We start from the raw sequence: 27,683 nt of genomic DNA, 5'->3' as shown, positions 1-27,683 counted from the left end.
GAAAGATTCAAGCCTCGTTTTGATCTGAATCATGATCAGGAAACGGCTATAAAAAGATGAACACCAGACTGGGAGATTTAACCTTGATAAAGACTTTTTCTACGAGTCGAAACGTGTTGGTTTTAAATTTACTGGTTTTATATTTACTTGGAACCGGGACTGAGGACGCTACAAGTGAACAGACGGAGAGGTCGCGGTGAGGATACTGAGGTTTTATACTTACCATGCGCTGATGTACTTTGTTCTATGTTCGAGGAACCCATGTGATTGCTGGAATTGAATCTACACTACCTGATCTGATTTGGGCGTGATATCATCCACATTCTAGTAAGCACATACCCTTTGGGGTTCACGCAAAGAGTGAAGACACGGGTGCATATTACAGTTATCCAAGCACGGGAATTCTATGGAAATGTGTGTATTTGAACAACTGATGTGTTGAACACACTTCACCATTATTGACTCTGTGTTATATGATTTTACGTTGCAGAGAACTGCTTGGAGAGCACATTTGTACATGTCCGTTCCAGGACACAGTGGGCGTATAGGCAGCGCCATATGTATGTATCAATCTGTTTTTGTAACATATCGATTTATTGAAGCATTAGTGGGTCTTCTTTGATACACACTAGGCTGCATACCTATTTGAGGCGCCACGTCAGCAGTTTACACTTGTTTTGCTAGTATCCTGGACTAAGCAACACCAGAGAGATACTATGGAACCCTCGTCCTCCTTTTCTGGATCACAGGCACACATCTACTATATAAATGCCTAGTGGAGTGTGTGAAAAAAAAAAAAGCTGCAGCGCCACCTGCTGGGCAGAATTATACACTGACCTATATATTTCTTGAAGGAGAAGTGACAGTTGGGAGTGGTTGGTGGTTGCCGGGGGTGACAGTGGGGAGTTTTTAACACCTTAAGTAGCTTGATGAAGGATGTGGCGATGAAGATGAAGTATGAGGTGATGGAGAAAAATGATGAGGTGGTGACATGTGGACAAAACCACGTTAAAAAAGGGCGCTTGCGTCGGGAAGTAACGCTCTTCCCCTGAGGAGGCCTGGGCTAGGCCCAAATGCATGACAAGAACCTTTTTAACACCTTAAGTAGCTTGATTTGACTAGAATGCATGAGTATCATGCACGGGTTAACTTGTATAAAATCATATCACACTGAACGGAATTTAGAATTTTATATAAAAACAGACTACTATAGTGTGAACAATACCATTGCATAAACAAAATAAAAAACACACATTTTGTACATAATAACTGAAACAGAGCTCTCTTACTTATTATAAAGTAAAGGTACCTCGATTGCTACTTATATAATACTTACTAGACCAATATATTAACATAAATCTATACCAAAATATCTGTCCGAATCACTTTCAACATCTACTATGAACACTTAAAATAGCAATACTTATACACACATATATATATACACATATATATATATATATATATATACACATATATATATATATATATATATATATATATATATATATATATATATATATATATATAATTTAACTTTATCATAAGGTAGTGAATCAGCCCTCACAGGAAGTTGCAGGGATTGCCAAAGGCCATTTACTCACAATAGCAACTAGACAAAAGCAATGGGCACGGTGGAAAAAGTAACCTGAATAATGTGGGTTAAATATATTTCTACAATGGCATGGTCCAATATTAATAAACTTGGTCACTAGGGTAATAGACAGGCAGAATTTACATCCTACAGGTCTAGCAGCCTAAGCCATTTGTGCGTCAGACAATATTTTTCCATAATCTATGTTTCACCAGATCATCCAAAAGAAAGCAAGGGGTGAATAATATGGTTCCAGCAAACTTCTATCAGATGGGTGTCCTAACTTTTATTTCAGAAATATAGGAGCCCCAGTATATGTATAAAATCAAGAACCACCATTTTAAACTTTTCTTGAACATAAACCGTAAACAGAAGTGTTAAAGAAAGAAAAAGTAGTGGGTAAATAATGGGGGTGGTTTATAAAGTTTTAAAGTGTCATTTAATAGGTACATCTGCCTGGAGCCAAGTACTAGCACAGTGTCTGTAATAACCATCTGCCTGGAGCCAAGAACAAGCACAGTGTCTGTAATAACCATCTGCCTGGAGCCAAGTACTAGCACAGTGTCTGTAATAACCATCTGCCTGGAGCCAAGTACTAGCAGTGTCTGTAATAACCATCTGCCTGGAGCCAAGAACTAGCACAGTGTCTGTTATAACTGTCGAAGTCGTATAATTGTATGAACGAAAGTATATTGGTTAATATTGTTTTGCCTTGCGATTGCGATACGTACGCTACGTAACACGTGGCGTGGTGTGATCGCACGGTAAAATACGCACGCACACACTCGCATTACAACATTTAGTTATCTATATAATTCGTATTCATATTGGTACCGTTACACTAATTTATGAGCAGATAGTATTTGGTTTATTATTAGTTTATATAATATGATTATATGTACATTTTAGTGTTATTAAAGGTTTAGGTTATAGGAAAGGTGTCATGCCTGATATCATATGGATCCCCTATTCATCAGCAGCTGTCCGGTGCAGTCGGCGAAGAGCTCGCACATTGCATACTTTAGTTATTGATATTAGGGAATAATCCTTTGTATGATGCTGGCTATGAAAGGAGCAGACCCCCTGGAGAGACGACCCCCACCTTTTGATTCCTTAGATTGAATCAGCCTATGACCTGTTTACCCTGGACCCACCCAACGTCTGGACCTATAGAAACAATCTACGTCATCTCTATTGTTCACTGTGTAACACTGTACTGTATATAATCATAGCTGCACTCCCCTGGCCCTCAGTCAACTCTGACACAGTATTCTAAACAGATATACTGTCCACCGGGTCCCGTGGTTGCGCAGCGAGCGCATGCGATAGCATCGGTATGTATTTATCTTTTGGCATTGGCTGTACTGTACAGTATCATAATATAATAATGTATTGAATTGTTAACTGTTTACATCTGCTAAAATAAATCTCTTTGTGCTTTGGAAACACATACAATTGATTGGGCAATGCTTATTTGAAAACGATAAAATTACTTTAATATAACCATCTGCCTGGAGCCAAGAACTAGCACAGTGTCTGTAATAACCATCTAACTGGAGCCAAGTACTAGCACAGTGTCTGTAATAACCATCTGCCTGGAGCCAAGTACTAGCACAGTGTTTGTAATAACCATCTGCCTGGAGCCAAGTACTAGCACAGTGTCTGTAATAACCATCTGCCTGGAGCCAAGTACTAGTACAGTGTCTGTAATAACCAACTGTCCAGAAACAGAAATTTGCACTGTACCAGTAATTATCAACTGTCTGGAGCCAGGAACTAAATGTATCTATGAAAATATATTACCAACAACACTACCATTAACCCTTTTGGCTCAAGTATATTGCACAAATATTATAATTTAAGTGCTTTTGGGCAGGTTCATCTTTACCCCATTACATGTCACTGTAGGTCACTAGTTTGCTGCATGATCTGCTCACTGATACATAATATGTTGAAGCTTTATAAATAAAAGACAATATTAAATACATCAAAAGGTTATTTGAAATTTCTTTTATACAGTAGAACAAACAAAATGACAGATTATTTTCCAATACCCTTAAGGAGGATGGTAATTAGGGTGAGGGAAGGGGAAGGTTTTAGGCCAAGATATGAGAGGGTTGGGAGAAGGGTTCCAGTATGGTTCCAATAACTCAATAACAAGTTGATTAATATTTCATATATGTATTGGTACTTCATCAAGAACTGGTCTCGTCTCAAATCAGCTTTTAGTTTGCAAACACGTTTTAATTTGTAATTTGATGGTGGCAGGAAGTATACTGATTAAACTTTTCCACACAGCAAACAAATCGTGGACTCGTTCCTTTTGTAAGGATGTCTACAAACTGTCATTTTAAACACATAAAAGTTATTTTCTTTAAATAGTAGCAAGCCAGTTGAGCAATAATGTATTCATTGTTGTACAATATTTTCTGGCGAAAGAATCAACAGTGACACAAATATGCTCTACGAGTCATCTCGATGCATGCTGGCTGCTAGAGTCTACACTGCGTATGAGAGGGCTGACATTACCACAGGTATTTGGAGGTGTCTCTGCTATTGAGCAATGCCGGTATCCTTCTCACGAATAAAATAAAAATGCAGGTAATTGCCTTCAAGAATTAACATCATTTAGCCCTTGGTTCCCAATCGTGCTGTGGAGAGGAAGGCACTCTGTTCCATATCTGGTGGGGCTGCCCCAGACTCAAAAACTTCTAAAAAGAAGCCAGAGACCTAAATCACAACTATTAACGATGTCCTCCTCCCCCGCAACCTATCTATCATCTACTCCAGCGCCCAATCCCTGATGTGCTGAACTATACACAAAAGTTGATAGGACACATTCTCACAGCAGGTAGGTGCCTCATAGCACTTAACTGAAAAAAAGAAGACCCTCTCACTATACGAGCACTCACTAATAACACATGGCAAATACAAAAACTGGAGCACATCACTACTATAATACATGATCATCCCATTCAATTTTTCAATATTCAGCTTGCCTGGACCGTGCACTATGATGATGACCCAGCTCCCCCTGAGTAAAGGATCAACTTCCATATCAAACACCCTCTTCTTTTCTTTGCTTCAATCGTCTCCCCACATTCCACCCACACTAACAATTCACCACAAAGTACACACAACATTTCTTAAGCCATTTCTCTTTTTATAAAATGACTTACATTTTTAAAAAAAATATATTCGGTTTTTCAATAACAGTAATAAGTTGGGGTGGAGGAGGTACAGTCTTATTTGAATAAAGGATACTTCCACAAAATCTACTATATAAATGCCTAGTGGCGTGTGTGAAAAAAAAAAACCCAAGCTGCAGTGCCACCTGCTGGGCAGAGTTATACACTGACCTATATATTTCTTGAAGGAGAAGTGACAGTTGGGAGTGGTTGGTGGTTGCCGGGGGTGACAGTGGGGAGTTTTTAACACCTTAAGTAGCTTGATGAAGGATGTGGCGATGAAGATGAAGTATGAGGTGATGGAGAAAAATGATGAGGTGGTGACATGTGGACAAAACCACGTTAAAAAAGGGCACTTGCGTCGGGAAGTAACGCTCTTCCCCTGAGGAGGCCTGGGCTAGGCCCAAATGCATGACAAGAACCTTTTTAACACCTTAAGTAGCTTGATTTGACTACAATGCATGAGTATCATGCACGGGTTAACTTGCAATAAATATTACGACAGTTTGAAGGATAGAGGCTAGAGCTGAGGACAGGGAGAGGTGTTTTGGTAAGATGACTGAGAAACCAACCTTACTTATCAGAACGTACTAATTAAGAGTGTCTAGAAAGAGACATAATTAAGTTTTACATCATAATAAAAATCCTTTTTATTATAAGACGTAATGCACTATTAGTACTTCTTTTTTCCACTCTTTCTGGGTACATCTCGGAGTTCTTTGGATTTAGATAATGTTGGAGAAAAAAAAAAGAATACTCATTGGAGATGAGATGTCTATTAATAGTGGAAGTCCTGTAAGTGCTTTTCCTTACGGGCTTATTACGGAGGGAACTACTTATCGCTGATGAAAAATGTGCTTGTCTTTCTGACTTTTTAAATACATGTAGCTTTATGGAGTTTTACAAGTCTGCACCATAATTTCTGCTTTCTCTATGTCACATCATGATAGAACGAAAAGAGAGGTCCTCCACGTTTGATTGAGAGGATCATCATACAAACTTCACATATTCATTATATCAACAGAAGAATACAGAACTTGGAAGTCTCTGGTGTAAAAGGTTTTTTCTTCTCCCATTGGTTTTTACATGGGTTATTCTTGAGAAATATTTTTATTGATTTGAGTTTGGAACATTTTTTTTTAGATTGATTATTGGGTCATTAGTGCCATAACTTTGTTTAATGTTCATATTTTTGTTGTCTAGTTTGACATTAATGTTGTGGATCAGAATCTAAACATAGGGGCAGCTCAAGACTCAGATCCGCGCTGCTTGTCTCATCTCTTCTTTTTTGTTTATTGAATAGTACTCTAAGCCGCTAAGGAGCCGTGATCAGAAGCATCTCTATCTGATGCTCCACCCACTGGAAATTCTCTCAGACTACATTTTAAATAAAATTGTATTTGTGCTGGTGTGCTACAAAGACTTAGCTACAGTATTAATGTATTTTTTACTACACTGGACTTCTTAGAATGTTGGAGTATGATGTGGAAGTGACACGTTGCAATTAATTTAGTTTTCGTAAAATACTATACTTTACACATCATTACACTTGCATATGTGCTCTCATTACATAATATAATGTGAAGTAATAGGAATACTCTATAATTGTCAGGGTTCGAACAATTGCAAGATGCATGGTCAGATCTATATTGGTATTTAAATATGGGAAATTAACTAAAACCAGGTGATTATCAGCCCCAAATAGTCTTAATCTGTCTCTGGGTACAGATGCCTGGATTATAGTATTAATGTGTGGGAGGCAGTGACCACTCTCCACTATCCCACCACTTAAGTATTTCCTCCTGATGTCATTTTGATATCCCAGCATTTTCCTACCATTGAATAAGGAAGTGCTGACAATGAGCACTGTAAGGCACATTTACAGACGTGCTGTAAGATAGTTTGTCAGTAAATCCTCATTACAGAGGGATGAGTCACTTTTACTCTCTGCTCAGTATCCCAGCAAGTATGAGCTGGGTACTTATGATGCCGACAAATAAATTGTTCCTTTTTCCAAGATTTTGCAATGTACATACACACAATTGTCAATGATTTCTACAATAAAATTTCTCTGATCTTTCAGGCAGTATTTTAGAGCCATAGCTTAGATTAGATTAAAGACACTTTTTGACTCAAATCACAACTGTCGTCGAATATTTAGACAATTGTATGTTAATTTATTAGACTCTCCTGTATCTTCTGGTGCTATATATTTGGTGCAATGGCAAAATGTGTTTAATACATTGAGCAACAGTTTGTTCTAATTGCAAAAGTTTTGAGACATCTAAACTTTATAAAAAGTGGTCTAAAACAGAAACAAACAAGAGCTCTGTAAATATGCCTGTGTCAGTCAGCAAGCACATGGTCAGTAATGGATTCAACTTTCAGAGATAAGAGTGAAACCAGCACACACATAAGAGCCAAGTGCTTTTATACAGGCTACGTAATTCAAAAGTGACTACCAATATACCTTTCAATTTAAAACAAAGGTATTCCTTATATCTATCTGTGTTTGTATTCACCGACAGGCAATCTATACAGAATACTTTCAAAATCAGTCATGTCGCACAAGTATTAAAAGTAACAGTCTCGTACCCCCCTTTGTTTTGATGTCCCTTTATGTTTTCTGTACCCCTATATATACTTTTGAAAGTTTCAATAAAAGTTATGGATGATAAAAATTAACACTCTTCGCAAATAGTAATGACATCACTACTAACCAAATATAAGGATACAACGGACAAATAATTACGTCACTTCGGTAAATATATAGCTAGTTAGGAAGTGGTTCAATAATGGACTATTTAACAGAAAAAACTGCATTTAAATGCAAAACAGCCAGAGAAACAAGTCACAATCCTTATCAACTTGCTCAGAGTGCAGATTTAAAAGTCACATTTATCATTTGCTGCTCAAGTTGCATAAAAAATGTAAAAAAAAAAAAAAGTGAATGAGCACATAAAATATAACCTAAAAGGCACAAATGAAACACATTTTTTTTATAAACATTTTTAATGTCAGTTTTAATTACTTGCAACTGTAAGTCTCTATCACTTCTAGACAAATATACAGTATACTGTGGCCTGTACGCAGCAAGTATGATTGCCTTCTGCAATGTGATTAATCAGCAGGGAGTCACCCAAATGTGGGCCTCAAAGACACAGCTACAAATCACACTAACTAATTCTATGTTAAGTAATTCCACCTTCTGAGGGCCTCTACCGCTGGGATTACTGCTGGTAGGATGACTTTGAAGCTAGCATACTGTGTTCCAGAGCTGCAAAGTGATATATTCTCTTTTTTTAGCTATTCGGAACACACTTGGATATCTTGTCAGCCAGCTTGGGTAAACCAATTACAAAATGTGTATCCAGTCCCAATCAATTATACTGAATGATCCAAATTTGTCAGATTCGATAGCTCAGAATGGATAATCAGGTCAATTAATGATACGTTTGAGTAAGTGGTGTTCAGACACATGGCAATCTGGTCAAATGTCCCCATAACTAGATCTGTGCAATTCAGCTCTGCTTGTGACTGGGCACCTTAAACTGTGAAACCATTCCTCTGTTGATATGTCCCTTTAACTCTGTTTCTCTCTTTTTCTCCTCTCTAATACTAGATCACAATTTTTATAGTTTTCATTTTGGATTCAATGAAGTTGAATGTGAAGTTTTTCTGTCACAGTAACGTCAGTGCTCGAATCTAACCACCAATATGGACCATGCAATAAGAGGCTACTATTGGACCTTGTCTGACTCTAGATACAAGCATTTAGTTACATTATAGAACATTATAGAACTGTGAACAGATCTTTTAATCTTAAGCACTATTTATGGCTTTTAGTAGAATTCATTTCTAATATGTCAGATATACTTCACAGCAACTAGTCAAAATGACAGGTAAGTGACCTGCAGAAATAAAGGGGAACTGTTAGCACACCGCTGCGACTCTCACCTCCTCCCTGCAGGCGTCCCGATCGTCATTTCCGGAATCTATCCGACCGGACGCTAACAGCAGTAGCGCCGCGTCCCGGCAGCTGGGGACAGCCGGGCACGTGCGCAGCAATAATCAAGCCTGTGGGCTAATTAAATAATTAACTAGTAATCAGAACCTCTGCTCATGTGATCTCAGAGCCAGGCTCTGATTGGCTGCTGATAGTATTTAAGGCAATGAGGTCTGCTGCCTCATTGCCGGTTATAGCTTTTGTTTGCCAGTCTGCTGACCTGCTCTCTACCTTGTTCCTGTTTGCTGGAAATTCTACTGACTACCCGTGTATGACCCTTTGCCTGGATTTTGACCCTGCCTGTGTTTCTCGTGACCTTGACCTCTGGCTTGAATACCGACCTCCCTGTCTGCTCGTGACCCCTGACCTTGGCTTGTTTATCGGATCTGCTGCCTGCTGCCGACCCTTGACCTCTGCTTGGACCTTACTCCGCTTGCCTGGGTTCTCCCCAGCCGGTACACACTTCACGACCCTCTGTCAGTCTGCAGCCCAGTCTGTCCCCACCATCAGGGGCTCCAGTGAACACCTGATTGGCAGAGTAGACTCCGGGTTGTGTTGTGCCGGCTGGAGGGGTTCCCAACATTATAACCGGCCACACACTGAGACGAGGTTGTGATGGATGGAATCAGATCCACACCGTCTCCGGCGCAAGCCCTAGCAGGCCATGTTGAGTCCTTGTACCAAATGATCCAGGGATTGGCTGAGCGTTTGTCCATTCAGGAAGAACTTGCAAAGACCTCACAATCCACTCCAGACTCCACATGTGAACCCAAAATGCATTTGCCAGATCGGTTCCCCGGAAATAGATCCCTGTTCCGGAATTTCAGGGAGAGCTGCAAGCTCTATTTTCGGCTGAGACCCCGCTCTTCCGGTTCAGAGCAGCAAAGAATCGGGATTATCATTTCCCTCCTACAGGGTGACCCCCAGTCCTGGGTATTTTCCTTGCCGCAGACCAGTCCTGCCATGCAGTCAGTAGACGCTTTCTTCGAAGCATTAGGTCTACTATATGATGACCCGGACCGAATGGCCTCCGCTGAAGCTCATCTACGGCCTTGAAACAAGGCCGGCGGTCGGCAGAGGAATACTGCGCTGAGTTTCGTAGATGGTCATCTGATAGTGGATGGAATGACCCTGCCTTACGTAGCCAGTTCCGTCTAGGTCTGTCGGAACAGATTAAAGACTCTTTGGTGCAATACCAGACTCCTACCTCATTGGAGGATCTGATGCACCTTGCCATTAAAATCGACAGAAGAATTAAGGAACGTAAGTCTGAGAAGGAGGCATCTTCTCTTCCATCTGTCTTGATTCCTGTTATCCCGGATGACGAGGAGCCTATGCAACTAAGAGCGTATCGTCTCTCCTCCGAGGAAAGAGACAGGAGGCGATCCCAAGGCTTCTCTATTGTGGCACTAGGGGTCACTTTTCCCGTTCCTGCCCTAATAAGCCGGGAAAAGAGCATGCCTAGGGAATGAGGGGAAGGTTCACCTAGGTCTATAAATTGTTTCCCCAAAAAATGCTGTATTAATCCCTGCACAACTCACGTCCAGTGCTGGTTCTGTGAACCTGTCGGCCTTCATTGACAGTGGAGCTGCAGGCAACTTCCTCGACATCGAGTTTGCCCGCACTGCTGGAATTCCGATGATTAAACTCAAATCTGCCATTACTGTATGTGGCTTAGATGGGAGTCCATTGCCCGGCGGCCAGATTACCTGGGAGATCCCGCTTCTACAATTGAACATTGGAGCTCTCCATTCGGAGTCCATAGTTTTCTTCCTCATCGAATGTCCGTCAGTTCCCTTGATTCTAGGCCACCCTTGGCTTGGCTATCCCGTCATAACCCTGTCATGGATTGAGTAAAAGGAGAAATTGTCCAGTGGAGCTCTTATTGTACAGAGTCTTGCTTGACACTACCTCTGCGTGTGATTCAATCTATTCCGGAGCAGCTTCCCTCACAGTATCATGAGTTCTAGGATGTCTTCTCAAAAAAGGCTGCTGATACTCTACCACCGCACCGGGAGTTCGACTGTGCCATCAAGCTTATTCCTGGTACTAAATTACCCCAGGGTCGCTTGTACTCCCTCTCCGGTCCAGAGACCAAATCCATGCAGGAATACATTGACGAAAACCTGGAGAAAGGCTTCATCAGGCCATCCAAGTCTCCAGTAGGAGCAGGGTGCTTCTTTGTATCCAAAAAAGACGGTGGACTCAGACCTTGTATCTGAGGGCTGAATCTCATTACAGTTAAGAACACCTATCCCCTTCCTCTCATCTCCGTACTTTTTAATCAACTAAGAGGGGCAACTATCTTCCCAAAAATTGATCTTCGAGGTGCTTATAACCTCATACCTATAAGAGCAGGTGATGAGTGGAAGACGGCATTCAATACACTCTCGGGCCACTACGGATATCTGGTCATGCGGTTTGGTCTTAGTAATGCCCCTGCAGTATTCCAGGATCTGATTAATGAGGTGCTACGCGAGTTTCTGGGACATTTCATTTTTGTCTACTTGGACGACATTCTCATATATTCGGAGTCATTGTCAGTACACCAGGGCCATGTCAGACAAGTCCTACAAAAATTGCGAGAACGCCATCTCTATGCTAAACTCGAAAAGTGCGAGTTTGAGGTTCAGAAGGTATCCTTTCTAGGTTATATAATCTCCTCAGAAGGATTCTCCATGGACCCAACCAAGGTCCAAGCAATCCTGGACTGGGTACAGCCGAATAACCTCAAGGCGGTCCAGAGAATCCTGGGATTCGCCAATTATTACAGGAGTTTTATTGGCGGCTTTGCTGATATCGTGGCCCCTATCGTCACCTTGACTCGCAAGGGAAGCGATCCAGCTAATTGGTCTCCACAGGCAATAATGGCATTTGAAACCCTGAAGAAAGCCTTCGTGTCTGCTCAGGTCCTTAGACACCCGGATCCTAAGGTACCGTTTATTCTTGAAGTTGATGCCTCTGACGTCGGTGCCGGGGCCATCTTGTCACAAAAAGATCCCCATACTCACCGCTTACATCCATGTGCCTATTTTTCTCGTCAGTTCTCTTCAGCGGAAACCAACTATGATGTGGGAAATCGAGAGCTGTTCGCAATTAAATGGGCCTTTGAGGAATGGCGACATTGGTTGGAAGGCGCTGCACACCAGATCTCCGTTATAACGGATCATAAGAATCTGCAGTATATACAGTCGGCCAAATGACTGAACCCCAGGACAGGCTCGTTGGTCGCTGTTCTTCACCCGTTTTAACTTTATAATCACCTACTGTCCAGGTTCTAAAAATGTCCGGGCAGACGCCCTGTCCAGAAGTTTCCTGGCACACCATGCTCCGGTTACTAGTCCAGAGCCTATTGTTCCTGTGTCTATGATCCATGCCGGGTTTACCCAAGACCTGAGCTGTACCTTACAAAGGTTTTCAGAGATTAGCTCCTGATAATACTCCAGTAGGATGCTTGTTTGTCCCAGTTCATCTAAGAAAGGCAGTCCTTGCTGAAGCACACAATAATCAGACTGCTGGACATCCTGGAGTCTTCAAAACATTGGAAATCCTTTCCCGTACTGTATGGTGGCCGTCTTTGTCTGCTGACGTCAAGAGTCACGTCCTGTCTTGTGAAGTTTGTGCCAGGAACAAAGTTTCCAGGACTCGCCCGGTAGGTCAGTTGTTTCCGTTGGCCGCTCCTGCAAAACCTTGGACACATTTGTTTGCCAGTCTGCTGACCTGCTCTCTGCCTTGTTCCTGTTTGCTGGAAATTCTACTGACTACCCGTGTATACTGCCTGCCCTTGACCTCTACTTGGACCTTACTCCGCTTGCCTGGGTTCTCCCCAGCCGGTACACACTTCACGACCCTCTGTCAGTCTGCAGCCCAGTCTGTCCCCACCATCAGGGGCTCCAGTGAACACCTGATTGGCAGAGTAGACTTCGGGTTGTGTTGTGCCGGCTGGAGGGTTTTCTTAACAGGAACACAATCATACTCGTATAAGGCCTCTACTTACTTTACTGCGTATGCTTGTTTTTGTATTGCTTTGTGTTTTTAATCTATCTTTCTTTACTTGGTGACTTATTACAGATTTTATAGCATTCTCATACTTTTACATAACCAGGCTTGACAGTGGTATGTAGAGATATCATTGCCATAAAGGACAGCATTAGCTGTAAGAAGCCGCCCTCTAAAGTAGTGAATGTTACAGTTCCAGAACATTGCCCAGTATATCAGACTGCCTCCGTCGGCTAGTCTTCCCATAGTGCATCCTGGTTCCATCCATCCACATTATGTAAAAGAAAACATGCTTCATCAGTTCAGGCCACCTTCTTCCACTGCTCCATGGTCCAGGCTTGGCGGTCATGTGCCCATTGTAGGTAATTTTGGTGGTGGACTGAGGGCAGGATGGGCACTCTAACCAGTCTGTGGTAATACAGCTCCATGCGCAACAACCTGTGATGCACCTGTGACACCTTTCTATCATAGCCAGCATCACCTTTGTCAGCTATTTGTGCAACAGTAGCTCTTCTGAGGGATTGGACCGGACAGGCTGCATTAATGAGCCTTGGGCGTCCGTGACCCTGTTGTTGGTTCACAGATTGCCCTTCCTTGGGCCACATTTGGGATGTACTAACCACTGCATACCGGAAGCACCCTCAAAAGACTGGGTCAGATCGTCTCTAAAATGGCAGTCGTCTAGTCATCACAATTTGGCCCTTGTAAAAATCACTCAGATCCTAACGCTTGCTCATTTTCCTGCTTCCAACACGTCAACCTCAAGAACTAGCTATTCATTCACTGTCTAATATATCCCACCCCTTGACAGGAGTCATTGTAGATTCACTTCACTTGTCAGTGGTTTTAATGTGGTGGCTGATTTGTATATAAACTCGGAGACTGTTAGCTATACCATAGTCATGGCAAAACAATGCATTAAAAAACAAAAACAAAAAAAAACAAAAAACATCAAAAGGCATGGGAGAAATGTGGCTTTTTAATATAACAATATTGTTCTGTATCTCAAAAACGGAAACATTTTCCTTATATTATATTTCATATTGTGGAAGTAGGTGTGTAAAAAGGAAACCTTTCTGATGACATTTTTAAAAAGGCAGAACCCCTTCTGGCGGCTAGTCATAGTGCAGACTGCAGCAAATAAGTCACAGTGTTTGTTAAAGATTTCCCTGCTTCCCTACATCTGCTGCAGAGAGACAATCCTCAAAACATCAGTCTGACTCCCAACTTGTTTTTTGCAATCATACTTTTATTTTTAACTGCTACTTCATATTATCTCCAGCAGTCCAGCATTAGAACACGGCCTGTTGTTGGGTTCCTCTGTATCTAAAATATGTTTTCTTCTTCCTGCTGGTAATACTTGGATGTTATCTTATTTCTTACTTTGCTTAGACTCAGATTTATCCAGCAAGAGTATGTGTGTGTAATATATAACACATATACATACATATATATGCCTGACATTTCTATTTCTGTTGATAACATGACCATAAATCCCACCCCGCAAGCTCGTTGCCTAGGTGTAATCCTTGATTCACAACTGTCGTTTATTCCCCACATCAACTCTATATCTAAATCATGCTACATACACCTAAAGAACATTTGCAGAATACGCACATATCTGACACAAGACACCGCAAAAACATTAATTCATGCACTCATTAACTCCCGCATTGACTATTGCCATTCCCTCCTTACTGGTCTTCCCAAAGTCAGACTTGAACCCCTACAATCTATTTTGCACGCAGCGGCTAGATTGATTTTCCTTAATAAACGTTTTTCCTCTGCTGACCCACTCTGTCAGTCTCTACATTGGCTGCCTGTATTTCAACGAATCCAATATAAAATTCTTCTACTAACATATAAGGCCATCAACAAAATTGCACAGACATACATCTCCTCACTGGTCTCGAAATACCTCCCTACTCGACACCTCCGTTCTGCACAAGATCTACGTCTCTCCTCCACTCTCATCACATCCTCCCATTCTCGGTTACAGGATTTTTTCCGGGCTGCACCCGCTTTGTGGAGTTCCCTCCCACGCACAATAAGACTTTCCTCTAGTCTTCAAACCTTCAAGCGTTCACTGAAAACCCACCTCTTCAGACAAGGTTATGATATTCCTCAACCACCATCTTAATTTCCCTAGATTACCCTATTACCATCCTCTACACTGCTAACGCAAGACAACCCTCTGACCAACATTGCAACACACACAGCCCTGCGTTCTAGCTGGTCCATTGTGCAATATGATGTAGCATATGCCCTTGTGTTTCTAACTCCCATTGTCCTATAGATTGTGAGCTTGCGAGCAGGGTTCTCTTACCTCTCTGTCTGTATGTATTACCCAGTATTGTCTTATCAATGTTTGTACCCAATTGTAAAGCGCTATGGAATTTGCTGGCGATATATAAATAAATGTTGATGATGATGAGGATGATGATACATTGTAACACTGGTTTCAATGGCAGGTATCCATGTCTCAGGCTGTTTGGCTTACATTCTTTTTAAACCAAGGGAGATTGCACTGAATAGGAAGCATCATTCAAATGAGTGTATTCAGCTTCAGGAAAATCTGTTTAGGGTCCCTGGTGTTTTGTATGGAGAGAGAAGGGTGGGCTCCATGCAAAAGGCCCAGTCCAGGTCTTCTGATCTGCCTGTCTGTAAGCAAACTGAACAGGAGTTGTACCTGTGTGGTGCCTGTTAAAATGCAGCTAGAATGTACAATCAGGCTCTCAGACCTGGGGAGGAGGTTAGTTGCCTCCTGAGAGACACTGCTGTGGTGTTCAACTTTAATGTGTTTGGAAGGTGGCTGGGACACAAGGTTCCACACTTCAGAGAGGGTATTGGAGAATGTTTAGCTAGTGCCGGACAGGCATGGCTTTTATTTGTTTTTTGTTTACTTTGATTATGCCAATAAATCTGGCTTGGACCAGTTAAACTGAAAACCCTGCATTCAAGTAACTTATTGCTGCTGTTCTTCGCCATCTACCCCAGGAGATGGTACCTACTCCCTTCACAAGGTCACAATATATGTATATATGCATACATATATACACAGACAGACACACACATACATAAAAGTAATTAAAAAGTAAATAAAAATATTTGTTAATTATTGAATTGAGGTATTTCAATCAGAATCGTTAACTGATGTGTATAAAATCAAGCACCTAGCCATGCAGTCTCCATTTGCAAGCATCTGTGATACAAAATAGGTCGTTCTGAGGAGCTTAGTGACTTCCAGCATGGTACTGTGACAGGATGTCACCTTTGCAATAAGATGGTTCGTGAAACTTGGATATTCCACGCTCAACTGTAAGTGATATTATTAGACAGTGGAAACATTTAGGAACAACAGCAACTCAGCCACAAAGTGGAAGACCACGTAAAATTAAAGATTGGGGTCAATGACTACTAAGGCGCATGGTGGGTAAAAGTCACTAACGCTCTGCCGATTCCATAGTTGAAGAGTTTTGAACTTCCACTTGCATTAATGTAAGTACAAAACCAGTGCGGTGCAGTGCTTAATGGAATGGGCTTCCATGGCCGAGCAGCTGCATGCAAGCCTCACAACACAAAGACCAATGGCAAGCATTGGATGAAGAGGTGTTAAGCCCACAGACACTGAACTGTGGAGCAGTGGAAACATGTTTTGTGGAGTGTCAAATCACACTTCTCTGCTTGGCAGTCGGATGGGCGGTTCTGGGTTTGGCTGGGAGAAGATTACCTACCTGACTGCATTATGCCAACTGTGAAGTTTGGTGGACGAGGAATAATGGTATGGTGCGATTTTTCAGGGTTTGAACTAGGCCCCTTATCTCCAGTGAAGGGCAATCTTAATGCTTCGGCATACCAAGTCATTTTGGACAATGCTATATACTTCCAACTTTGTGGCAACAGTTTGGGGAAGGCCCTTTTCTATTCCAACATGACCGTGCCCAAGTGCTCAAAGCAAGGACTATTGCCGCTTTTAAAATATTGCTATCGAGGTTGCACTTTAAAATGACGTGAAAAGAGACTGCTGTTATTCCTGAAGATCGTGATTTATTAATACAGTCGGGGACTGCATTGGTCATTCTTAAGGTCACTCACAATTTATTACAAGTCGGGCAAGTGACTTTCATAATTGCATTGGCAGCCTACTGCTTGTCATTTAAACCAGCTCCACAAACTCATACCCCACACTAACTGAGACCCACAATAAGAATTGGGAAAAAGAGCAACAAGGTGCCCAGGATTCACCAGAGTGCGAAGGCACAAAGTGAGAGGACAATATGGTTTGTTTGTTTCCTTTCAATAACTAAATAAAAGCCCCATGGGCCACATCGAGCCCCCATGTGGCAGTACAAGCAATATGTCTGACCCTTTCAAGCGTCTCCTGCCAATCAATTTCAAAATCAGCAATTGACATTTACCACAAAGGCTGTTTTTAACGACCGAAGTTCATAGTTGTTAGTGACAAAGCAAATGGGAGAAAAGAGACATGATTTACTTTTAATGGCATAAGGAATAAAACAAAGAAATACCTTCATTGCACCCAGAGCTTGAAATGTTAGCGCTAATCTTGTTGGTGTGAGAGCTGCAAGCATTGCATTAAACCGGGCACTCTTGTTTTCAATGGATGAACTGTACTTTCCGTCAGAAGAAACAGAGCCAAACCTAGGGGTGGAAGGAGAGAGGGGAAACAAAAAAAAAAAAAAAACTTCTTTAGATGAAGCAAATCTGGCAAATGTTAATGTTTGTTGTCTGCTTTTTTGTGAGAGTCTGGTGTGTTTATTTTTTAAAATTAGATTGGAACAATTTAGTAAGAAAAAATAGCAATTGTCACCATCTGGAGAAAATTGGCTTCTTTTTTCATCTGCTTTTCTGACGGCACCTCTTCTCTTGGTGATCTCATTTATTCATCCAGCTTCTAATACCACTTCAATGTTGAAGACACCCAAATCTACCTCTCCCCCTTGACCTCTCCAATTCTCTACTAACTTGTGTGACCAACTATATCAGCTATTTTAAAATGGATGTCCAACACTACCTAAAGCTCAACATGTCCAAAACAGAGCTTATTTTCCCTTCCTCCCAGTGTCACTGCCTCCCTTCAAATCCTTCTGACTGTCAACCATCCACAATTTCCTCAGTCTCCCAAGTCCGCTGCTTTGGCCTCTCATCCAGTGTCTCTAGTAGCTGTGCCATCTGTACCTTTGAAATACTGCTAGAACCTTTATCCGTTCTCTCATTATCTCCCACCTTTACTACTGCAACCTTTGCTTATCTGGCATTGCAGCAGCACGACCAATCTACCTCTCTCACAATTCTACATCCTCCGGAAAACTCTGCAAATCCCTACAGTGGCTCCCAATATACTCCAGAATCCGGAGTATATTTGGAGCTGCGTGAGAGAGGAGGATGCTCTCTCACGCGGAGAGAGCCGCGCGGATTGGTAAGTTTTTGTGTTGTTTTTTTCTATGGCTGGCGCGCGGCACCCCTGGGAGCTGCGGTGCACACTTTGGGAACCGCCGCCCTAGCTCGTTCCAGCTTTATGACCCATCGGACAAAACAAATACTGATGAGCACTGCTTAGAGTCAATAGATAAATATATATCTTACATTTATTTCATATACAAACCAAGATATGCACGACTACATATACTAAGGAAGCTGATAGTTTTTATTTATTTGCACTATAAGAGTAACCAAGCCAAGAGATGGAAAAATAACATCCCTAAAAGGACTCTTTCTCTGAATTAGGAGGAATTGTACTGAATTGAGTGATCTTGATAGACAGGCAAGGACCCTTTATGAATCGTTTGTAATACAGGGTTACCCAAAGGGATTGTTAGACCAAGCATTTAAGGAAGTTCGAGAATTAGATCGAAGTGCCCTTATGGTTGAAACCAAGAAAAAGAGGAAAGAAAGGGATGGTACTGATAAATCACTGGTTTTTGTTACTAAATACAATTCGGAAGCAGATAAGATTAGGAATATAATATACAAGAACACAGCAATATTGGAATTAGATGAGATGTTAGGTCCGTATGTGAATAAAGGGAAGAATATTGTCTTTAGACGAGCGAGAAACTTGAAAGAAATGTTAGCCCCCAGTCTTTTCAAGGAAGAAGAGGACAGTAGGGCTGCAGGAAATAGTTTCGTAGTTAGTAATCCTAGACGTTGGTTAAACAGGCGATCCAATGGTTTTTATAAATATGGGAGATCTCCTTGTCTCACATGTGGTATTGTGGAACATAAGACAAATTAATTTGTATCCTTTATAACTGGGGAGAAGTTTTCTATTAGGAGTACTATGGATTGTACATCTGATTATGTGGTCTAACTTATAAATTGTGCGTGCGGTATTCAATATATAGGTCACACAATTAGACCCCTCCATTCGCGGTATTTAGAGCACCACAGAAACATTTTAAAACAGGTGCAGGCTCACAGCTTGTTCTGTCATGTTAAGAATTGTGGAGCAGGTTCAATGAAAGATTTAAAAATCTAAGCTATTTTGTAAAAATATTGGCTGTGAAATACTGGGTTGTGTAGATCATGTGATGCACATATAAAGTAAAAAAAATCTGTATAGCAAATAATAGGACGCTTAGTGCGGTCATGTGATTCCAGCTTTGAGAGAAGTTTATATGATCTCAAAACATGATGCGATTGGGGAACGATTACCTGATCCTAAAACATGCTGTGATTGGCTGGTTATATCACATGTTCTTGCTTATGTATAATATAGAACGCTATATTTTAAAGATAGATCATTTATTATATTGTATATTTTATATTATAGAACGTTATTTGAGAGTGTATAATGAGAAGTTTATCAAATAGTATTTAAAGGTGCCCATATGCTAAAAGTGTTAACTTCTGATGAAACCGTCCCCAAAGAGACAGAGAAAGGCATCAGATGTATACTACTGGCAAGAAGACACAAACTTTTCCAGCTCCTTAAATTTTCAACCTTTACTGTGGACTCTGGTATATGGATCCTTTTCAACTTCATAGAAGTGGATTCCTTTTTGAAAGTAAGATACAACACTGAATATAACTGTGGACATTGGATTTTTTTTTGGGCTTAATTTTTGTTGCCTAAATGGACTGACTGTCGTTTTGAATAAAGGTGGGAGCAAGTTCCCTAACAGTGATGTATTAAATATATATTTTGAATAGAGGCTGCCTCCTTGAGAGCATTTTTTGGGATCCAGAGATTAATTGTGGCTGAAAGGTATATTGGACCTGTGAATTCCCCTGTTGGATCAATCTTCTATATGGATAAACATTGAGATAATTAATCTAATGAAATCCTATTATACAACAAAACAGAGTAATAATTTGGTACTGAATACACAGGAGGGACTGCATTCAAACGTTTAGAAGACAAATATTTTATATTTTGGGTTCACAGGGTTGAATAGTTTATAAGAACCGGCTTAGTATCATAATTGGGAGATATTTGAAATTTTATCTATCTCCATTTGCACTGTTATTGCCAATACTAGCGTGCTTAACAAATGTGTCACTTTTTGTGATTCATTAATTGTTTCATATGAAATAAATGTAAGATATATTTATCTATTTACTCTAACCAGTGCTCATCAGTATTTGTTTTGTCCGTTTTGAGAATCCAGCAGATACAGTACCTGCTTTATATTGTAGCAGTGGTTGGTACAGCACCTATATATAAAAAGATACCCGCTAGCGCCTAATTGTTTGCTTTTATTATGACTCTTTGGTTCTTTTCTCTGTTTTAAGACCCACTGACACAAGCTCTTATTCTCTGATTTATGACCGCTGAACCCCAGTGTCCCCAACTCCTATTAAATAAGTGCAGGGGCTGTGGGTGAAGCTCAGCGAGACATAAAACAAGCAATACTGAACCCTAGGTTATTCTTTGCAGACTTCTGCATCACTCCACTATGCAGGGAGGCAGTGCCGTAACTAGCCATTTTAGTGCCCTGGGCGAGATAGGGAAGCGGCGCCCCCCATCTAAGTGGGAGTGTCAATTGTCGAGTGGGCGTGGTCAACCTACTGTGGGGGGCGTAGCTAGCTCTTTACAAGTTCTAGAACACACTGAAACCACCTCCCTCCCCATTCTTCTCGGTCTGGCTTTGTAAGGATCTTTATGTAATAAGCCTCCATAGATCAAAGTACTTTAAATGCAGCTATCACATGCTAGCTGTATAAAAAATGAATTGGTTATTGAAATAAAACTCACTGAAACAAATTAAAACAAATGTAACAGTACCATCTGTATCACACTGCCCCTTCATCCCACTGTGCCCTCCATCACAGTTTCTTCTTTATCACACCGTGCCATGGAGCCATCTTTATCCCATCGTGCCCCCTTATCACCATCGCACGAAATGAATATATATATATATATATATATATATATATATATATATATATACACACAGACATACACACATACAATATAAAGAGCCTCCTAGTGTCCGCCATACCTTACAGAGAGCATTCCTGTGACCACCATACAATACAGAGAGCATTCCTGTGATCGCCATGCTATACAGAGAGCATTCCTATGACCGCCATACTATACAGAGAGCATTCCTATGACCGCTATACTATACAGAGAGCATTCCTATGACCGCCATACTATACAGGGAGCATTCCTATGACCGCTATACTATACAGAGAGCATTCCTATGACCGCCATACTATACAGAGAGCATTCCTATGACCGCCATACTATACAGAGAGCATTCCTATGACCGCTATACTATACAGAGAGCATTCCTATGACCGCCATACAATACAGAGAGCATTCCTATGACCGCTATACAATACAGAGAGCATTCCTATGACCGCTATACTATACAGAGAGCATTCCTATGACCGCCATACAATACAGAGAGCATTCCTATGACCGCTATACAATACAGAGAGCATTCCTATGACCGCTATACTATACAGAGAGCATTCCTATGACCGCCATACAATACAGAGAGCATTCCTATGACCGCCATACTATACAGAGAGCATTCCTATGACCGCCATACTATACAGAGAGCATTCCTATGACCGCCATACTATACAGAGAGCATTCCTATGACTGCCATACTATACAGAGAGCATTCCTATGACCACCATACAATACAGAGAGCATTCTTGTGACTGCAAAACAGATAAATACCTCACCTGAAATTAATAGACCCTACCATTAAATTGAAAAGCCCCAACAATAAATTTAATTGACCCACCAGCACCCCACAAATAAAATAGTACCCATTAAATAATTAGCCCCCACCTAAACGTCACCATTAAATTAATAGCCTACCTCCCACCCATGTACTAAGACACCTAACCTCCCTACCCTCATATCACACATTAATACATCCCCCCCTTCCCTCACACATTATGGCAGCATACCCCCCCTTCCCTCATAAAGCATAGCAGCATCCCCCCTCCATAATAGCAAGATGCAGCACACATTCCTCCCCTCCATAATAGCAGCACACCCCCCCTCCCTCCATAATAGCAGCTTACATGCCCCTCTCCCCTCCCCTCCCTCCATAATAGCAGCTTACATGCCCCCCTCCCTCCATAATAGCAACTCACATGCCCACCTCCCTCCATAATAGCAGCTCACATCCCCCCCTCCCCTCCCCTCCCTCCATAATAGCAGCTCACATCCCCCCCTCCCCCCCCTCCCTCCATAATAGCAGCTCACATCCCCTCCCCTCCCCTCCCTCCATAATAGCAACACACATCCCCTTTCCCCTGCTTTGAAACTTACCTTTTTCCTCTTTCTTCCTGTCCAGCCGTCGCTGCCTGGCTCCTCTCTGGTTCTCTGCTCCTCTGCTGCCTAGCAACGTCATGACATCAGACGCTGAGGCAGAGGGCAGAGTTCAGAAGGGGGTGGAGCCGGGTGCCGGCCGCCATTTTGGATGCGCCGGGCGGCCGGCAGTCTGAATCTGAGGTCTATTTAATTTTTTTTTTTTTTCACTCCTCACACAGAGGCAGGTGCGGGCGGCCATTGCGCCCCCTTGGGACTGCGCCCGGGGCGGCGGCACCGCCCGCACCGGCCTCGTTACGGCTCTGCAGGGAGGTGAGGCAGCATGTCTGAGATCAGTGGAGGAGAAACACGCAGTCTGTACCCTGTGGTCCATGGGAAAAGCTACATGATTCCTGTTTGCTTCATTTTTGGTTCCACTTACACATGTGGACAAGTATTCTCAATTTATGAGGCACATTACAAACAACAAGAGCTACAGACTGATGGATAGGAAACTTTCTGCAGAACTGTGTTGTATCTGTTCCTGTCTTGCACCCAATTTTCAAAAGCTGGTGGAAAATCTGGTTACTCAGAAGTCACGATTCATCAGATTTGTTCATCTTAGCTTGTAACACTTGTCTATCGTACACTAAAATGCCTGCTGGTATGTTATTACAGAGATATGTCTTTCATTTCTTAAATGTATTATTTTAATTTATTACAGAGATAAATTGTAATGTGCAGCCAATAGCGGGCCACACATGGGACCCTTGAAGTGTATCATGTTGTCCACCTTGTATGTCCCTGGTTTTTGTATGCTGCTTTTCCACTATCAGGCACTGTGAAGCACTGAGGCATCTTATCAATAAACAACAATAGCTGTTTCAGGGGCGGGCTGGGCAGCGGGGCAGCGACCCCCCAGGTCGCTCAGTACAACCGCTATTAGGGCCGGCCCCCCCCTCTCCTCCCCGGATGCAATTTTACCTATTTATTACCTTCGGCCGCATCACATGACATGCGATGCGGCCACGTCAGCGCACAGGCGGCCGCATTACATGACACGCGATGCGGCCGCGTCATCAATTACGCGCCCGCATCGCGTGTCACGTGATGCGGCCACGTGTTTGCCCCCCGGGCTTAAACTTGCCAACCCGTGTCTGAGCTGTTTGTTAATTGGGTGGTAAACAATCTCCCCATTTTGTTTGGATGGGGGGATTCATCAATAATTATTAACATTATGGGAAAGCAAGACTTCTCTCACTATAAACCCATCCTCATTTTATCCAAGACCATTTCACTGTGCACTGGCTCTTATCCATATTTTATGGCTCTGCCCTCTTTATGCACAATACACTAAGGGCTAGATTTACTAAACTACGGGTTTGGAAAAGTGGAGATGTTGCCTATAGCAACCAATCAGATTCTAGCTTTCATTTATTTAGTGCATTCTACAAAATGACAGCTAGAATCTGATTGATTACTATAGGCAACATCTCCACTTTTTCAAACCCGCAGTTTAGTAAATATGCCCCTAAATCTCATTTTGGTAAATGAGTAAACCATGAGAAAATAAGAGTGGGCATAGGAAAAAGAAAGACCGATAAATAAATATGTGCTGTTGTGGTTACCCAAGGTGTTACAACAAATCCCTTGAACATTTGCTGCACAGCCATGTCATTTCTCTTATCTAGTTTCAGTATATGTATATAACAAGCAGTTTATGCTGAGCTAACTTTACAAGATCTTTGTCATACAGTCATGTGCATTACTCTAAAAGGTCACATGTGACTCCTCAGAAGAGACTTTTTTTCACAGTTACATAAACAATAAATCCACACAGTGATCGTAAATTTAACCCAAAATAGTGAATAAATTAGTTCACTATTTTTGTTTTAACAGTCTGCATTCTCAAGAATATTGGCTAAACCCTTCAACTGTGTATAGGCGACAGGTTCACCTCAATGTAAAAGGAAGGAAAGGAAAAAAAAATGAGTTGTCATCATGCCAATTTGAAATAACAAGTGTTAGTGAAGTGACTGAGACCTGCGTGAATATGTGCAATGTAAATAACTTCTTCTCAGAAAGAAAAGCACTTGAAGGCACCGTACCTAGCATGTACCTGCAATTGTGTCGTGCACATTTTGGATCATTCCAGAGCTCTAGATGTAAAGTATTAGGAATAGGAGGATACATATTATGACATTTAAATCACTATGAAGCTTTGTCAGAACACATTCTGAAACACATTAGCAGCTTGAAACTTTTTGACTCATATTAAAACGCTTTTCAAGTTCGTAGAGTCTAACACTGATACTTTACACCTGAAATTTCCTATCAGCATGTGTTATAACATGAACCAAGATTGTCCCTGACAGACAAGCTTATGATAACAGCAGGAGAATCATTAATTTGATCCATATTGCAAATAGTACTGCGGTCCCTGCTTAGATGTCAAAAAGGCTTTTGATCGAGCTGCCTGGCCTTTTATGCTGCAGACTCTCATGGGCATGGAGATCCAGGGAGCATTTTGTAGAGGGATCTCCCTAAATCATAACCCTTCAGCCTTGTTACTAGCTAATGACTTTACTTCCACCCCATAAATAAAAAACATAAAAATGAGCCAAGAGCTCTGTAGTTTTATTGTCATTGCTGAAGTAAGCTCAATTATTTGTACAGCATATACAGTACTATGCTGCGACCAATGTTTTGGACCCATGCTGTGGCCAGAACCATATGCCCCAGATACAGTGATGCCTGCTTGTTTCCCCAAAAGCGTTTTCTGAAACATATTGTACTGTGCTATTTGTTACTTGTCTTCTGAGGAATATTTATGGTGATATGTAACAAATTAGCAGTAGTGATTGACACATTCAAAGTTGTTCATGAGGAGCAAATAGTAACACTCAAGGAAGTGACTCAAGATCCTTTCAGCTAGACTTAAGCTAGCCAAACATGTAGTTGGTCATATGAGATATAGTCATTGGGCATTCAGCTAAAGAAGCCGGATTCCATGAGGACTTAGTAGAGCGATCAGCAGGTGATTTCAAAAAGCTGTAACTGGGCAACCAGATTCCCAAGACTGATTCACGGAATTTTGATCAAATCATTGTCAAGCAGTAACCTCTTTTTAACGCCCCACAATGCGGCCATTAAGGATTTGCTGATGCTCTTGGCAGGGGAGTAACTAGGCACTTGTAGGCCCCGTAGAATAATTTTGAAAATGCCCCCATGTAAATGATGCTGGAGGGGGCATAGCCAAGACAGCAACAAACTTTCCCACATACAAACATGGGGAATTGGGTGGCCATCCCTACATGTTGGCCCTGTAGCAGCTGAACCCCCTGCTATTACAGTAGTACCACCTTTGTGTAACGATCACAACTGCTACACTTCAGGACACCTCTCACGGGAGTCGTGCAGCTTCCAGCGACAACTGCACATGTAACACCCCATGATTAGCATGGCATTAACACAAATCTGAAATGTATAATGGTCCAAGTTGTGGAAAAAATGATATAATGGACATGCATGTTTTGGAGAATACAGTGCACTTTTGCAGCATACAAGCGAGTATGTGCATCACTGTACTAAAGGATATACTTGTTGCTTTTATTTTTAGTACAGAAAATAAATATTTAAAATACCAGGTTAACGCTTGAGAATGAGGTTTAATTGGCATGGCCAGACAAAAGGAATACTGGGCACATTGGACCCAAATGTAACATATGCCTCCATATAGCCTCACAGGCTCTCAGACTGCCAATCCAATATGACTATATATGAAAACACAACAGTTTAACCTAACATGCTAATAAAGCCTCACAATTCACAGACTTAACCACTATTAACCAGCTAATCCATATAGCTTCACATACCAGAATCTATAGCCAATATGCCCCATATAGTCAGTATGCCAACATGGCCTCACAAGCCCCCAGGTTGCAAGTGTGCCAAAAAAGTATTAGCAGGACATATAAGACTATATAATCTAGCTTCATGCTGCCTGGTGGTCTTCGCCCCCATTCTGCAGCAGACACAGCAGGAAGAACTGTGATATGGCAGCAGTGTCACCTCTGTGCTGCTCTTACCTCTAACCTACCTTTGCTTATTTTAAAGCAGACCGCATTAAGAAGGGAGGACAGTGGCAGCTCATGATACTTGACTTCGGCACTTTCCTCACTGTTAGCCCCAATGGCAACTACATGGGTTGCAATGTTGTAGATAGGCCTCTATCCATAGTAGTGTCCTGTGCCTATAACAAAGCTAAGAGTTATAGCTCTACGCTAACGTCCTATTATCGACCGTTTAATGAACATGCCACTAAACTAGCACAAGGAACACAGGTATGCTGTGTTTGTTTTAGCTTTTTATTAAAGTTCTAATTAAAGTAGTAAAATTATATTAGAGGTCTTTACAAAGTAAATTACAGGGCTACATGTATAGCTAAAACAGCTTGTTTCAGGTTCATATTAACTTCTTATAGGTCTTTTGACATCTATGGGAACTTCTACTAACCATGTGTGTTACAGCAGCCAAATTTAAATTAATGTTAATGTACTAACTTGTCCAGCAGGTTTTCTCTTGGGATCCGAACTTGATTGAATGATAAGATTCCATTATCTACACCATGAAGACCTTTAATAAGACAAAAATAATAAAAAAAAATTTTTACATTTACAAATCAGACTTCTGTTTACAAAATTATAGAATTATAAAACATTTCCCATTTTTGGATAATTTTTAACAAAGCTGGAGACAAGCTCTGCACTTTCCTGTATCTGCTATTAAAGAGCAAAACATTGTAAAGAATACAACACTATAGTCAAATAATGTTACAGCATTATGAACATAAGAAAATATATGGCTATGGACAATTTTCACCGTAAACCCATATTGCCATTTACTATACAATGGCTTAAGTAAATATGGAGCAACAGTTACAGTTTATGAGTTCATATTACATTAGGATTGTACAATGAGTCTGGGGTAAAAGCACTAATAACTGGCAGTTTCCATGAACATCACAGACACCAGATGGTGGTTTGTTGACTGTTTGAGAAATGTGTATAAAAAGGTAACTTCCACAGTTGTCGATCACGCATGTACTTGTATGGTCCCAAATCATGTGATACTCTGTGTGGACCTATAGTGATGTAG

The 27,683-nt window shown here is 41.4% G+C and overlaps 1 protein-coding gene across 4 annotated transcripts in view; it reads right to left on the bottom strand.

Annotated features, from left to right (window-relative positions):
- The window catches only part of ACOXL (acyl-CoA oxidase like), a 368,095-nt gene that overhangs the window by 244,182 nt on the left and 96,230 nt on the right, over nt 1–27,683 (bottom strand). For all 4 annotated transcript variants that reach the window (XR_012689756.1, XM_075203751.1, XM_075203752.1 and 1 more), the window contains exons 8-9: nt 27,089–27,161; nt 17,317–17,449 (exon numbers count right to left, since the gene is read on the bottom strand). Coding sequence is in view for 3 of the 4 variants with exons in the window: in XM_075203751.1 (XP_075059852.1) it covers nt 17,317–17,449; nt 27,089–27,161 (206 nt within the window). In the remaining variant the exon portion in view is untranslated. The remainder of the gene's footprint in view (nt 1–17,316; nt 17,450–27,088; nt 27,162–27,683) is intronic.

Source organism: Mixophyes fleayi, chromosome 3 (assembly GCF_038048845.1).
Source record: "Mixophyes fleayi isolate aMixFle1 chromosome 3, aMixFle1.hap1, whole genome shotgun sequence".
NCBI lineage: Eukaryota > Metazoa > Chordata > Amphibia > Anura > Limnodynastidae > Mixophyes > Mixophyes fleayi.
The sequence above is the reverse complement of the archived record's forward strand: the minus strand, read 5'-3'. Positions and strand labels throughout refer to the sequence as shown.